The 14,847-nt window shown below is 36.0% G+C and overlaps 1 protein-coding gene across 1 annotated transcript in view; it reads right to left on the reverse strand.

Moving 5' to 3' along the window:
- Nucleotides 1-14,505, reverse strand: part of lars2 (leucyl-tRNA synthetase 2, mitochondrial) — a 50,519-nt gene extending 36,014 nt beyond the window's left edge. The window contains exons 1-3 of the mRNA XM_038285470.1: nt 14,353-14,505; nt 4,963-5,204; nt 1,402-1,533 (exon numbers count right to left, since the gene is read on the reverse strand). Of these exons, the coding sequence (XP_038141398.1) occupies nt 1,402-1,533; nt 4,963-5,196 (366 nt within the window). The 5' untranslated portion in view covers nt 5,197-5,204; nt 14,353-14,505. The remainder of the gene's footprint in view (nt 1-1,401; nt 1,534-4,962; nt 5,205-14,352) is intronic.
- Between the last annotated feature and the right edge of the window lie 342 nt (nt 14,506-14,847).

Raw genomic sequence — 14,847 nt, forward strand, 5'->3', positions numbered from 1 at the left:
ATGGCGAACGCCTGTTTATGTTTGCTCATCATGCCTGGAATTATATTTAGGCTAAAAGAAAAGTTGATCTATACATAAAGGAGAGATGCTTGGTGTAATGCCATAATTCATCATGTATGAAGTATTTTTGGTCTTTTTGTTTCATAGGCGTGACTATTCCTCTTTGAGTTTTATTGTTTTCCAACAACCAGTTTCATGGTTATAAGTCTAAGAACACAAGGCAGCATTTTGCATCACAATAGTTAGATGGCAACATTATTTGGAAATATTGAAGTGACGCATTAAAGGTCTAGTGGGGGATGTTCTTTTTCCGGGAGGACAATCAAAGTAAGTGGTCCTGCTAATTGTCAATCATTCTGGTGATATGTTTACATAAGGCCGTTCTATGTGCTCGTCCCCATTTTCACTTACTGGTAGTGAGTCTGACATAGTGAAAAATTGCAAATCTTCTTTTGGAAAGTAAGCTTGTATGATCGATGAGATGAGTGATCTTTTAAACAGAGCATGCACAAGGAGAAAGGGGCTCGTGCACGCTCTTGCACGCATTTACCGTAATAGGCGTTCCCTTTCGGGAGCAGGAACAGGGTTGTGCATGTGCCATTTTTTTATATATATATAAATAGTGGAGAGGGTGTTGTTTTCAAAAATTCACGGAAATCCTCCACTATAACTTTAAGACATCAAATAAGAGCTCGCTCACTAAAAGGTTCTTCAAACTATAATTATCCCAAGTACAAAGCTTAAATAGATACAAAGTAGCTTTATTTCAGCAAAGTGGTCATCACAGCGTTATGGTTTGAATCCAAAAATCAGAGGGCAGAGCTGAAAAGATGAGAGCATGAGGTACTCCTAACCTAACTCTGCCACAACACTTTAAGTCATAGAACTGAACAAATAGTTTTACTAAAAACTAATAAAAGAAAATGCCAAATTGCTTATATATTAAAAAAAAGATTGCTGTTATTTCTGATGTATAGAAAAAAGAAAAAAAACTTAGACGATTGGAGAGAAGGATACTGTTTCTTTTAATTAAATATTTGTAAACATAAGATTTCAAATGCAAACAGCTCATTATATTATTTCATAGTACAAACTAAAAATAAAAGTGTTAAGAAACCTTAAAACTTGTAAAATCAATATCTTATTTACCTCTATTGTGCAAATAACAATTTTCCTCTTAAATTAGTTTAATTAGTGACTTGATCAAAATACTTTCCTAGATCTAAGCTTTAGGAATCCATTGGCTCTCGGTTCTTCGTGTGACACAGGAAGAATATTTTTACCCCGACAACATGAGATACCCCTGAATGGCATTCAGCTCTGGATGCTCAGAGTGCCTTACATGTTTTAGGGATGATGGAGTAATAATAGCAAATATGTGTGGGCAGAAAGCATACATACCTGATGGCCTCTCATTCTCTGGAAGTGACCAATGGTGTCGCTGATGGTGTACACCCGCACATGACCCATGTGCAAGCGCCCTGATGGGTACGGAAACATAGAGAGGACATAAAATTTCTTCCTGTTGGAATCCTGGGGACAAAAAAGAAAAACATAAAAACATGAGCCATAATAGTAACAGGCTTCAAAGTTTCTCTTTCCTCGTCAGCCTGGCTTTGAGGGAGCCGTGAGTGGAGGAGACGGCGTTAAGTGGATGAGGTCAGGACAGCAGTAATAACTCAACACATTCAGAGCGAGAGCTGCTGACTGTACTACTGTATGAGGCTCGTACAGCGGCTGATTATAGCATCTAAACGGCGGCAGATAATGGATGCTTTACAATCACAACACGGTTTCTATGGCAGCACGGCAAGGACCACTTCCACCCAGCTATATGTGATTACAGGAAACCTGACTCATGAATTTTTCAATAAATTAATTAGAGCCAGCGCCCCGTCATAAATGCACTTAATCACTGCCAGCTTTGCCAAGACAGCCACACGGTCAGAGCATTAGGATACATAATCAGCTGGAGCTACGGGGCTGAGATGAGCTGCAAGGACCCAAGAGCCTGTACGAGATTAGGGGAAAGAAATCAAACTTGGTCATCAGACAATAGAAAACATATGAAGGTGCTTCAGATATGAACAGAAACTCCTCAGAGATACACCCTTTTTTATTTTCAAAATATGTTTGATTTAACAAAAAAAAGGGAGAAACAATGTTTATTAACTGTGGCTCGACTCTATTAAACACCTCAGAAAGCCTGTGAGGCAGTATCAGCGAGACACGAGTTTCATACTGTGGAGTATATCTTCACCTTTCTTCTCCCCTGGCCAAAATGACAACCGTATGAAAACGCTCTATTGATCCATTGAAGTTCGCTTTATGAACCATTTGACAGCCATCTTTTATAGTCACTAAAAAGAAGGTCACTTTAAAGGCAACCACCTGGGTTCACTACATCTAAAAAATGTTTATAGTGGTTTTAAAAAGTTTACACACCTTTAATACTTTAGTCTTCATAAACTCTTATTCCACCTTAAATGTACAATTCAACTGAAAGGAAGGAAACGTATTAAAAGTAAAGAGAATAAACATTTATTTGAGCAATTTTGGATTCAATGAAAGACTTTGTTCTACTTTAGTAAAAAAGTCTATTAGCATATAACAGATGTTGACTTGGTAATATTTGCTTGGATCATCTTTCAAATGCTCAAATAAATTTTTTTTAAGTGTCCCCTTTTTTTTAGTCAAGGTTTATCGTTTAAAGACTAGGCTTGGACATTAATGCAGTGTAATTACACCCGCAATACAATTTTATCAAATAATGACAATATGCTTTTCAACACATTTCTACTATTTCAATATACATAGCAGTCTATGATTACAGTTTTAGCTACTGACTGACGTCCTGGGATTTCTATAGTTTTATGTTGTTGTTTTTTTCTGTTTGTTTTTTTTTTAAGCAAAAACTTCTAAAATATTTTAATGGCTTAGTTTTACAAACAAGGCAAAATTGTTTTTTTTATACATGCCAATTATTGTTTGGAATTTGATGGGCTTTCTTGGCAGTTTTTGTAAGGCTTTTATTTTGTAAATATTAATATGTGGTATCAACAGAAATTAGGAAATAGTACATGATATAAGTTTTGGTTGCATCATCCAGCCCTACTAAGATCTTAAAATGATTTGAATTTGAATAAAAAGCCAGTATTTTTACCCTTAAATAAGACAACTGTTTGTCATTAAGTTTTAATTTGAAAATAAAGCTTCGCAGCTGAATCTAGTTAAAATTGTTATTTATAAATAGGACGATAAAAAGAGGCCACAAATCTTATTAGCATTATGCTGTCATGTGTGCAGACGATGGTAACTAATGATCCTATTTGGGACAATAAATGATGATGATAACCATAATGAGGATGATTTTGATTCCGAACAATAAAAGCCTCTTATACTAGGGCTGTTCATCGCTTTTTCCAAGGGAATAAATATTATTCCACCAATTCCACTGATGTCTTTGTTAAAAGTAGGATTACAGAGGTATACAGGTGAAGATATGACAGTTTTATCTGTAGGAAATGTTAAGAAAATCAAATGTTTTCTTGCTTCAATTTGGAAACATGCTGAAAAAAACTGACTTCTTTTTTCTTCTACAAAATGTATCTTAAGCAAGATGCATAAGCTAAAAAAAATTTGTGTACTTGTCATTTCCCCTAACCAGATGATACTACATCTCTTAACAGGCTAAATATTGTTAGTGAAGGGTTGTTCCTGTTTGGGTTTGTTAAATTTGTTGTACTGGAAGACAATAAACCTACAAAAGTCCTAACCCTGAGCTCTAGAAATGAGTTTATTTTCCTTCAGGCTTTTGGAAACATGCAGATTGCACTGAATAAGTGGCAACACTTTGTAAAATGTTGTCACATAATAGCTACAGGCTTTAATATATTTCTTTGGGTTTAATACAATGGACCAAAACAAAGCTTTTTTTTTATCAGCAAGCTCTAAAACATGTAGAGTTTCCATGTATATTCAGCCAAAAAAAACCACGTTTACTTCAACTATGGAGACTGAAATCTATGTCCACTCTTCATAAAATATCTGACACTCTTTCTGATTGGCCCTTTCATGAACAGCCATACTAAAGTATACACACAAACTCTTATTTACATTTAGGTTTGAACTTTGACTAGGACATTTTAGCAAATGAATCTGCTTAGATTTTTGCCACTGTAGTGCAGTTCTAGCTTTATTTTTAGAGTCCAGATGTCCCTATCTGTCTGATGTCTGTTCCAAGTTTTCATGTAACAATCATCCTGCATGCAGCTCCATCCATCCTTCCATCGACTCCGGCCAGGTTCCCTGCTGGAGAAAAGCATGACAGCAGGATGCTGCACATTTATGTTCCAACATGGGGATAAATAGTTTCCCTGTACTGTTTTTTTTTTTTGTATGCAGACGGTAAAAACTTGAATATACTGTAGTCTAACATTCGTCCACGTTTCCTGGATAAAGTTTTCCTGCCTATAACGCTGTTAATCTCTATAGCTCCTCCAGAGTGATCTTAAACCTCTTGACTCCAACTCTGATCCAGGCTTTGAGGCCTTCACAGAACAGGTGAATTATGCTGATTAAGGAGTCTTCAGAATATTTGCACTTTTTTCAATAAGAGTAAAGAGAAGCAAGTACAAAAGCCTTCTGTGCTTTTTTCTGTAAAAATTCAAAAAATATCCACTGAACTTGGTTTCCAAGATTTGAAGACGTTTCGCCACCTCTCCAGGAAGCTTTCTCAATTCAAATGTCTGTGCTTGTTAGATTTTTAAAAAAACCTGAATAGTGCAATTTTTCCTTCACTTTGTGTTGGTCACAACACCAACAAAATACCAATATTGTTTATGGTTACGAATTGACAAACTATAAAAAAAAAAAAAAACATACTTAAGGAGTATGAAAACAAACCAAGGAGTAACCATAATTTTAGGCGGTGTTTTTTGTGTTTTTAATAAACATGCTTACTGTATCCAGCGCATCCTTCTGCCACTGCTTCATAATCCGCGGGTGCCACCATTCCTCTACCCTCCGTCTGTTCTCAGTTCGATAATCTTTGTCCCAAACTCCGGTCTCACTGAAGATGGTGCGGATGCTGGGGGGAAGGAAGCGGAGCGCCGAACTCAACAGAGTCGTGCTGTTTCGACAAGTCTGGACAGCACTCAGGGGGACAAGAGATAGCCTCCTCACGGACGCCTGCATGATCCTGTCTGCAGGAAAAATAAATTTAACAAAATCAGGAAAGGTGCGACATAGAACATAGGTGAGCTGGTGGACATGTGAGATTTGGCTTGCCTGTATAATCCTGATACTCGCATGTGAGCGTTAAATAAACTACTCACATATAAGGGTGATGCTCAGGAAAAAGGTTCAAACTCATGATAAACAGATAAATTGCACAGAATTTAAAATGCATTAGAGAAAACAACAAGGCTGTATAGCTCTAATTAGCATGTTTAATTGATATAATATTAGGAGCTTTAATGTAATTGAGTCAAACTTCATCATGAATGAATAAAGTTAACACCAACATAGTTTTTAATGATACATTTACAATATGTGAAGTGAGTGAAAGCCCTTTGGGAAACTCCTCCAACTCCCATTGTCATTGTGACACAGCACACACAAGTGAACACTGCACACCATGAAATTGCATTTATGCCTCACCCGTGCAAGGGGGCAGCCCTCAATGGCGCCCCAATGTATTGCTGCTAAAAAGAAATGATTTTGAGAATTCAATACAGCTTAATTATATATTCCCAATTGAAAACACAATTCATCAGTAATCTGGCATATTGTTGTGTAGCACTTAGGTTTAGTTTTACACATTATTAATCTGGGACCGCTCTCATCAAGTTTGTTCAGGGAAAGGAACAGAGCCTGACTGGATGAAGCAATGTCTGATGCCCGCATAACCAAACTGGTTTTAGACAGTCACAGAAACAAACAAAAAAAAGTAGCAGATGCCATGAGAAACCAGAACAACGTTTAACGATTAATCAACTACTGAATTAGTTAACAGTTATTTCAATGATTGATTAATCACGATTAATCTGATTAATTGTTTCAGCCCTATTTCATTTATTCAAAAGTTGAATCGGATCAGTATTGGATATTGAGTCTCAGTATTGTTATTGGATTGGATCGGGAAAAAAACTGGATTGGTGCATCTCTACCTTAAACAAGAATACTGCGATGTGATTGGCCAAGCCATTTTGGATCGGACTCAAATGGGTTAAGCTGGAGCTGTACAAGACAAATTCTTGTGAGTTTGTGAAATCACAAACACCACATTAATCTAGCTTGCAGGGACAATTGAAACAAATAATAGAAACAGGCTGGTGAAAAGTTTTCTTTATGAGGTTCAATGTCATCAACTTAAGGTGAACTGTATGGAGGGCCAAAGTGGACAAAATGAAAAGATTCCAAAAAAATAATAATCAGGAAATACACAGTTGCACTATTAGATATCCCATCAAATGGACCATTTATGTCAGCGGTAGTGGTCTGCGTCGGTCAATTTATCGACGAACAGAGTCTGAGTGATGTTTTATTTTGAAAAATATAAAAAAAATTGCGGTATTCTCTCCCAATTACAACAGTCGGTGTATCTGTGCCTCTTGACACAGGTTAAGACTCATCCTATCTATAACATCCTATCTTTGTGAAGCGGGATTTTCTGCGGTTACAGCGACCAAAACAAAGCTACGGAGCAGACTGGACATCAGGAGCACACTTCGTGTGTCATTGTCTCCGATTACGCCTCGATGGGACCTGCTTGTTTTATTTTTATGCTGTTTGGATTTGATTTTATGCCAGTCGTATCGTTTTACTTGATCGGGGGTGGATTTGAAAAACGATCAAGTAAAAAACGGTTCACCCCACCCCCGGTCCGCGAAAATATTGTCTGACATATACTGTAGCAGTCCGTGGTGCAAAAAAGGTTGGGGACCACTGATTTATGTATTTATTACATAAATATGTACAAATATGCCATTTAATAAAAATGAAAAGTCATTTTCGAATCAAGTTTTTTTTTTTTTTATTTAAAGTTTTAAATTCAATATCTCATGCATAAAAGGAAAATCTCCGAAAACACAGAAAAACAAACTGGCTCTTTTTTTCAGTATCTCTTGAGATCTTGGTGCACCAAATCTTTAATTAATTTAATCGCCAATCCAAGTTTTTGGAAAAATCATTTTTCATAGAAAAAACATATATTTGCTAATACAATTTTTTTCAAATGGTTAATAACTTATAAAAAAAAAAAAGAAAAGCATGTTTAAAGTCATCTAATAGTGGTAATCCCACAAAAAGAGAAATTGTTACATTGTCCACATTTAAGCATCCCAAATGTGTCCCTTACCATAATCTGATCATTTTATTACCATAAAACATTTTTTTAAATCATCAAAGGACATGTTTGAGCATTTGTAAACCAGAAAATTGTGTTTTGTTGCAACAAATGCAAATAAAAAAAAAGTCTGAGCAGAATCTGTGAGGCGAATATCTAAATTTTGTTTTAATTTCACAGAACCGTATGAAAGCTGTTTGAAAAACACTCAACTTTTATAGCAATGGTCGCCAGACACACAAATAAAGTTGCTCTTTATTCCACAAAAAAAAAAAAAAAAAATAAAACTGTTATTAGAGTATATTTTTCTAGCTCAGTTGTCATTTTTTAATGAGGTACACATCTATCAAAATTGTTCCCCTTATTTGCCCTGTCTGGTCCAAGTAACAAAAAAAATTAATTAATAATTAAATGCATCGGAAATGAAACCATACAGTTTTTCTTGCTAAGTAAACTATTTAGCAAACATGGTCTTTGATGATGTCTGTTTTATCTGTTTGTTATCAGATAAAGCTCCATTAATGTGAACACTGTTGTAATCCCATTTTATTCATAATCCCATTTTATTGCTAAATTCTGGTATGTTTAGTGTTAAATTAAGAACAAAATTCACACTCAATAACTGTTTTGGGTTTTGAAAAGAAAAGTAAAATTCAGACTTGTGCATCACTAGTTTTTATCTTAGGGAGGAAAAAGTTGAAAAATCTTTAAAAATTAAACAAAAAATCTCAAATACATAAAAATAACTGCAATTCCTTCCCCCCAAATCAAATGCCTCTCCACATTGTTTGCATCTACAGGATTGAGGAGCAGATGATGGGTTTCCTCCTGCTTGGAGAAGATTGACAGCTCTCCTCCTCAGCCCTCCACAGGATTGTTTTTTTCACCACTGCTGTTGTTGTGTAACAGTTGGCGGTTTTCACACCATGTCACTCATACAACAGCGTGGGTTTTTTCAGTTTTTTGTGAAATGAGAGGTTCATTCGCCGTGATGCGATTAAGGTTCTGCGTCATTGTGGAGCCCTGGACATGCTGTTCCTGATAACCCGCCTGCCTGCTCCAAGGACTGAATGACAGTTTTACATTCGACTCAATTATGAAACAGGCTGTATATGAGATTCAAAAAGTATACACTGTCCAGTTAAAATGCCAAGTTTTGTGATGTATAAACTACGGTGGAATGTAAAGACCAAAATGAGGTTGATTCACACAAAAAGAAAACAAATGTAAAAGAAAAATGCTGTAATCAAAGAAAAGAGAGAGCAGCAAACATGCTGGAAACACAAAACCTGCAAACCATAAGTGAGGCTAACCCAAAAAGCACATTCAAAGGAAAAATGCTGCAAGTCACAAAAAACCCTACAGGATAATAAAAGCTGTATAATGGAAGTACTCCAAACCAGTAGGGGGAGACATTTATCAGCACATGTGGTACCAGACCACAGATAATAATAATAATAATAATAATAATAATAATAATAATAATAATAATAATAATAATAATAATAATAATAATAATAATAATAATGTTTATGTACCAGATTAGTTGCAAAAACATAATCTGGATGCTGTTCATTATTTTTTCAATTAATCGATTAATAATGGGATAGCCAAACATTTCTTAGAGAAGATTTTTTTTTTAAAGTTAAACCAGTTTAAACTAAAACTTTTCCACTTGAGGAGTTTATCTTAAATGCTAAATATTTATATATACTATTTTACAATCTTGGTATAATTACTGCACTAAGTGGTTTTCTCTGACAGCTAAAGGCATGTTTTAGAGTCTCTATACTCAGTCAACGATCAAATTCAATTGATGAATCACAATTAATCTTATTAATTGTTTCAGCCCTCTTTAGTATTACTAAGCTTTAATATCGTATAATGCCAGTTCTTGTTGGTTGGAAAACATTCGTCTGTTGATCATTATCAGCGATTGCTCAGGTTTTAACAGGGAAGCTTAACAGACAGGTCTGAAAGTTTTGGATGAACAATAATTGAAAAGTAAATAAGACTGCAAAATCTGTGAGGTGAGCTGTGGACAAGACATCTCTTTAAAGTCTGGCAGATTAAACAAACGTTTGCCAACCAGAGTCAGAATGTGGCACACTGACTGGACCTCCATCAAAGAACACTGAATCACTATATCAATCAATATTTTATTTTGTCATCATGACAGGCACAATGCCATTTCATTTGGAGCATTCATACAGTGTATGGTGAGTGATGAAATACAGTGTAAAATAGTGCAAAACCGTTGCTTGGTGTCAAAAACACCCACAATAAAATGAGCACAATCTAAACAGCAGCATGCAATAAATAATTCAGTGCAGGCGCAAAAACAGAGGAAGTTTTCAACTCATAGCAAGAAGGTATATACAGTTAGGTATTTCCTAAAACCGAATCAAAGTAATAAAAAAAAATATCTATATCATATATCTATTCAGCCATCTTCCCCTTAAAGAGGCATTAAGGAGTTTTGTAAGGATACTGCCACCTGTGGCTAAAACACTGAACTGCAGCACTATTCTGCTCATTCTTCTGCTCAAGCTTGTTGTTGAAAAGGACTTTTTTTTTTATTACTTTTTTCAGCATTGGTGTCTGAATTGAGCAGGATGTCAGCTACTTCTCAATATCCAAAAAATCAATCTTGAAATGTAACATTGGATTGTTAGCTAGGTCTGACCGTTTGAACATGTTACATGTTAAAAGGGTCCAAAATGTTCATGTTAGAGGGGTGGCACATAAAACACTTATGTTAAAGTAACTGAATATGATAAAGTAAACGCAAAAAAGTGGTTGCATTATTTTTTTTTTAGTGTAGATGTGCTTCACATTACATCCACCGAACTTCAGACCAGAAATAAATCAAGGAAAATTGGCTTATACATCGCCGCTGAACTACTTTGCTGTCAGTCTGCTCATCAAACAATGTTTTAGTCATAAAGGGTAAAATAAAAAGCCTATTTTAAAGATATTTCTCAGAAAAAAATGACATAATGTCTACTTAAAAGCTTTACTTTAAATTGAATTGTACATAGGATAGGTCCCCTTAAAGATCGAAAAAGGTGTTAAATTTTTCCTTTTTTTCGACAAATTTTTTTTAGGTTACCAAAATCTGTCCTTTTTTTTTTTTTTATAAACTTTAGGCTAAGTATAAAATTACAACATGTGGGTTCGGAAAGTCAGGTGCAAGTTCCAAATGCATTGCCCACAATAAGTCAGAGCGGTACATAAACACGGTTACTAGGGCAACCCATGATTCCCATAGACTCCTCCTTCACCAATAGACTTGAGAGGGACTGCTAGCCTGACCTGTATAGAGAATAATCTCACAGTAGAGATGCATCTGGATCTCAGACGGCAAGACCTTTAGAGCTGCAGTGTCTGACAACAGACTGAGATAAAGATGCAAATAAGGTACATAAATAATGACTAACTGGTTTATCTGAAGCTGGGGAAGAAAAGCTGATTCTGTTCATCTAAGGGAATATATTACTACAATAAACGATAAGAGTTAAACTTCCTTTTAGAGAGATTAATTTTCAGACAACCCAGACGCAAGAAGCTTGTTGTTATATAAATGGAATCTGGCCAGCCTGAAGGGGAGGATAATTCTCCTGAGGTTAACTCTCAGCATTTTCAACCACAGGGGCATAAAAAGTACCCTCCAAACACCTGCTTGTAGGGATGAGTTTTTTTTTCTCCTCCCACCAAATCTCCCTGGAGTATTAGCTCAGCATCGCAGAAAACAGCCACCAACTGCAGCTGGGAGAGCCGAGCAATCGAAGCAAGGCACAACTCTGAGTGAGTGGGCAGGGGCGAGAGATGGAGATGATGTTTCTATGGTGACTGGGCACATCCATTCGGGAGTCTCCTGAGAGGAGGGACTCAAAACTTCTGTTAACAAAACCCCTGAAAAATATATCTGACATAAGCCTTTCATATCAGCAGATATCAATAAAATCTAGTTTATTTTTTTACATACACTATATTGCCAAAAGTATTTGCTCACCTGCCTTGACTCACATATGAGCTTAAGTGACATCCCGTTCCTAATCCATAGGGTTCAATATGACGTCGGTCCACCCTTTGCAGCTAGAACAGCTTCAACTCTTCTGGGAAGGCTGTCCACAAGGTTTAGGAGTGTGTTTATGGGAATTTTTGACCATTCTTCCAGAAGCGCATTTGTGAGGTTGCACACTGATGTTGGACGAGAAGGCCTGGCTCTCAGTCTCCGCTCTAATTCATCCCAAAGGTGTTCTATCGGGTTGAGGTCAGGACTCTGTGCAGGCCAGTCAAGTTCATCCACACCAGACTCTGTCATCCATGTCTTTATGGACCTTGCTTTGTGCACTGGTGCACAGTCATGTTGGAAGAGGAAGGGGCCAGCTCCAAACTGTTCCCACAAAGTTGGGAGCATGGAATTGTCCAAAATGTCTTGGGATGCTGAAGCATTCAGAGTTCCTTTCACTGGAACTAAGGGGCCAAGCCCAGCTCCTGAAAAACAACCCCACACCATAATCCCCCCTCCACCAAACTTTACACTTGGCACAATGCAGTCAGACAAGTACCGTTCTCCTGGCAACCGCCAAACCCAGACCCGTCCATCAGATTGCCAGATGGAGAAGCGCGATTCGTCACTCCAGAGAACGCGTCTCCACTGCTCTAGAGTCCAGTGGCGGCGTGCTTTACACCACCGCATCCGACGCTTTGCATTGCACTTGGTGATGTATGGCTTGGATGCAGCTGCTCGACCATGGAAACCCATTCCATGAAGCTCTCTGCGCACTGTTCTTGAGCTAATCTGAAGGCCACATGAAGTTTGGAGGTCTGTAGTGATTGACTCTGCAGAAAGTTGGCGACCTCTTCGCACTATGCGCGTCAGCATCCGCTGACCCCGCTCCGTCAGTTTACGTGGCCTACCACTTCGTGGCTGAGTTGCTGTCGTTCCCAAACACTTCCATTTTCTTATAATACAGCTGACAGTTGACTGTGGAATATTTAGGAGCGAGGAAATTTCACGACTGGATTTGTTGCACAGGTGGCATCCTATCACAGTTCCACGCTGGAATTCACTGAGCTCCTGAGAGCGACCCATTCTTTCACAAATGTTTGTAAAAACAGTCTGCATGCCTAGGTGCTTGAATTTATACACCTGTGGCCATGGAAGTGATTGGAACACCTGATTCCAATAATTTGGATGGGTGAGCAAATACTTTTGGCAATATAGTGTATGTGAAATAAAGACCATGGGGGAAAAAATCCTGTATCTAAATTGTATTCATAACTCTATTTTATCATTACCTTTAAAAAGAGGTCATTTAGGTATCGATCAGTTGTCTATCATACATATAGTAACAGTTTTATTGCCCAGGCCTATTTGGCTGTTTGCTGAACTTGCAACTATAATGCAATTTTTAGTGGCAAAAAGACCCTCTTATCTGAAAGATGACATGCACATGATCCCGTTGGATAAAAAATCACAGTTCAGCAAACACAAAAAGACTCTGCTTTGTGGGAACCTACTTCTTCGTGGTTTTTAATTTAATTAATAACAGATCAATGTCAGAAATATAGATATCTTTATATTTGCCTGCCTGAAGAGATGATAATTTGTTTTTGTTTGAGATTTTAACAATAAAAATAATCTAGTACATAATGTGTATTTTTTTAACCAATCTGCTTATTTCTTTGGCACATTTCTGCAACATTTCAATTGAATAAAGCTCACATATTAAAAAAAAACTAAGAAAAAACCAAAAAAAAAAAAAAGAATATTTGGTCACTTTGATCACAGGTAAAGTTATAAAAACATCCAGAAGTGCAAGTTTTGGAACAGACGCAATTAATTATAGCTGGTGATACAACAAAGGATTTTTTTTTTTTGCTCAATCTATAAGAAAATCAAACTGGTCAAACACATAATTATGTATTCAGGATGTATATCTCTATAGTTTAACTTTATAAATCGAACAGAGAAATTAAAATATCAGCAAAACACTATATATTTATTTGATCTCTTCTTGGCAAACTAAACAAGGCTATACTGTTGTTCATATAACTTCCATTTTATTCTCTTGCCACAGGCTGCCTGTTTGTTTTAAAGCACATTTAAGAGTTGATTTAAGTCTTGATTTTGTTTGGCTTTTAAACTACATCAAAATCTTAGTTTTATTTAGATTCTCCTGTTTTTACTGTTACCTCTGTTGAATATGCATGTGCTTTATTTTCTGAACATGTTGGCTTAGATTAAAAATAGACAAAAGTTCTACAGAAAAGACCAAAGATTAGGATTTACACCTGAAGAGAATGAGAACTGCACTTTTGATTTCAACAGACAGATTAGTAGGAAGGTGTTTTTCTACTACAAAGATTGTTTGTCTGCTCAACAGAATTAACTGATGATTCAAAGAGCCAAAATTAATTTACTTGAATGACAGATTACTACAGTTTTTGTTTTTCATATAGAAGTACAGAGAAACTAAATAAAATAAAATAAATCAAATATAAAATAAATGTACTGTTTATGGTAGATGCTTCACTGTGATTTTACATCTGGTTACTGACATGAGTTTCCTGATAACAGAGGATTTGCTCCTTCTGCCAGTCACTTTTTAATCATAATGCTTCTCTGGAACATTACCGTTTTCTATCAGGCAACAATGACTCTAGCTGCATTATTATATGTGCAAGCTCTGAGCCTGAGGTGCTTGTAAATTGTGTAATATGCACTGCTGCAAACAAAGTCTAAATTATTGTTTTATTCTGAACATCAAAGATATTATTCTGAGTTTGTTCGCATAGCAGAGCGTTTGCTCCCCCGTTTATCCCTTAAACAAAGCTAATCCACTCCATTTCAATATTGTTGCTAAATTAACAGGAATGTCTTTTCTGTTTTTTTCATTCTATCTGTCAAATGTTTTTTTTTTATGTATATAACAAATAGAGAGAACCGAAGCTTAGTAAAAATAATTATACAATTTACTACTTAGACCACTTACCTTCGTGTTTCGGAGTCTTTTGCGTCTCTGCAATACTAATACCGGTAATATACCAGCAAACGTCCAAAATGTCACATTTTTCATTTAAAACCTACATTAATGACCGTTTTACCAGAAACATGACAGCTCCATGGGCGCCGCCATCTTTGAATTCAATAATCTTTATTGACTCTGGTTGCGTGCACAACTTTCTGTTTCTTTTTCTTCTTTTTTTTTCTGGTTGAGCTTTTTCCTTCGACTTCTCACCACTGATAGACATAGCTGCTTCTCACGTGAGCGCAAAACAAATAACTTAGCTTCTTTCTTTTTTATTTTTGTTTATATATATATATATATATATATATATATATATATATATATATATATATATATATATATATATATATATATATATATATATATAATTGAAACAATATTTACCTACATCTACTAATCTAATATGCATATTTGTTTGATTTTCTAACCTTATTGTTCTTTTTTAATCTGATTTTTTTA

This window comes from Cyprinodon tularosa, unplaced genomic scaffold (assembly GCF_016077235.1).
Source record: "Cyprinodon tularosa strain WSP-4 unplaced genomic scaffold, ASM1607723v1 ctg210, whole genome shotgun sequence".
NCBI classification, from domain to species: domain Eukaryota; kingdom Metazoa; phylum Chordata; class Actinopteri; order Cyprinodontiformes; family Cyprinodontidae; genus Cyprinodon; species Cyprinodon tularosa.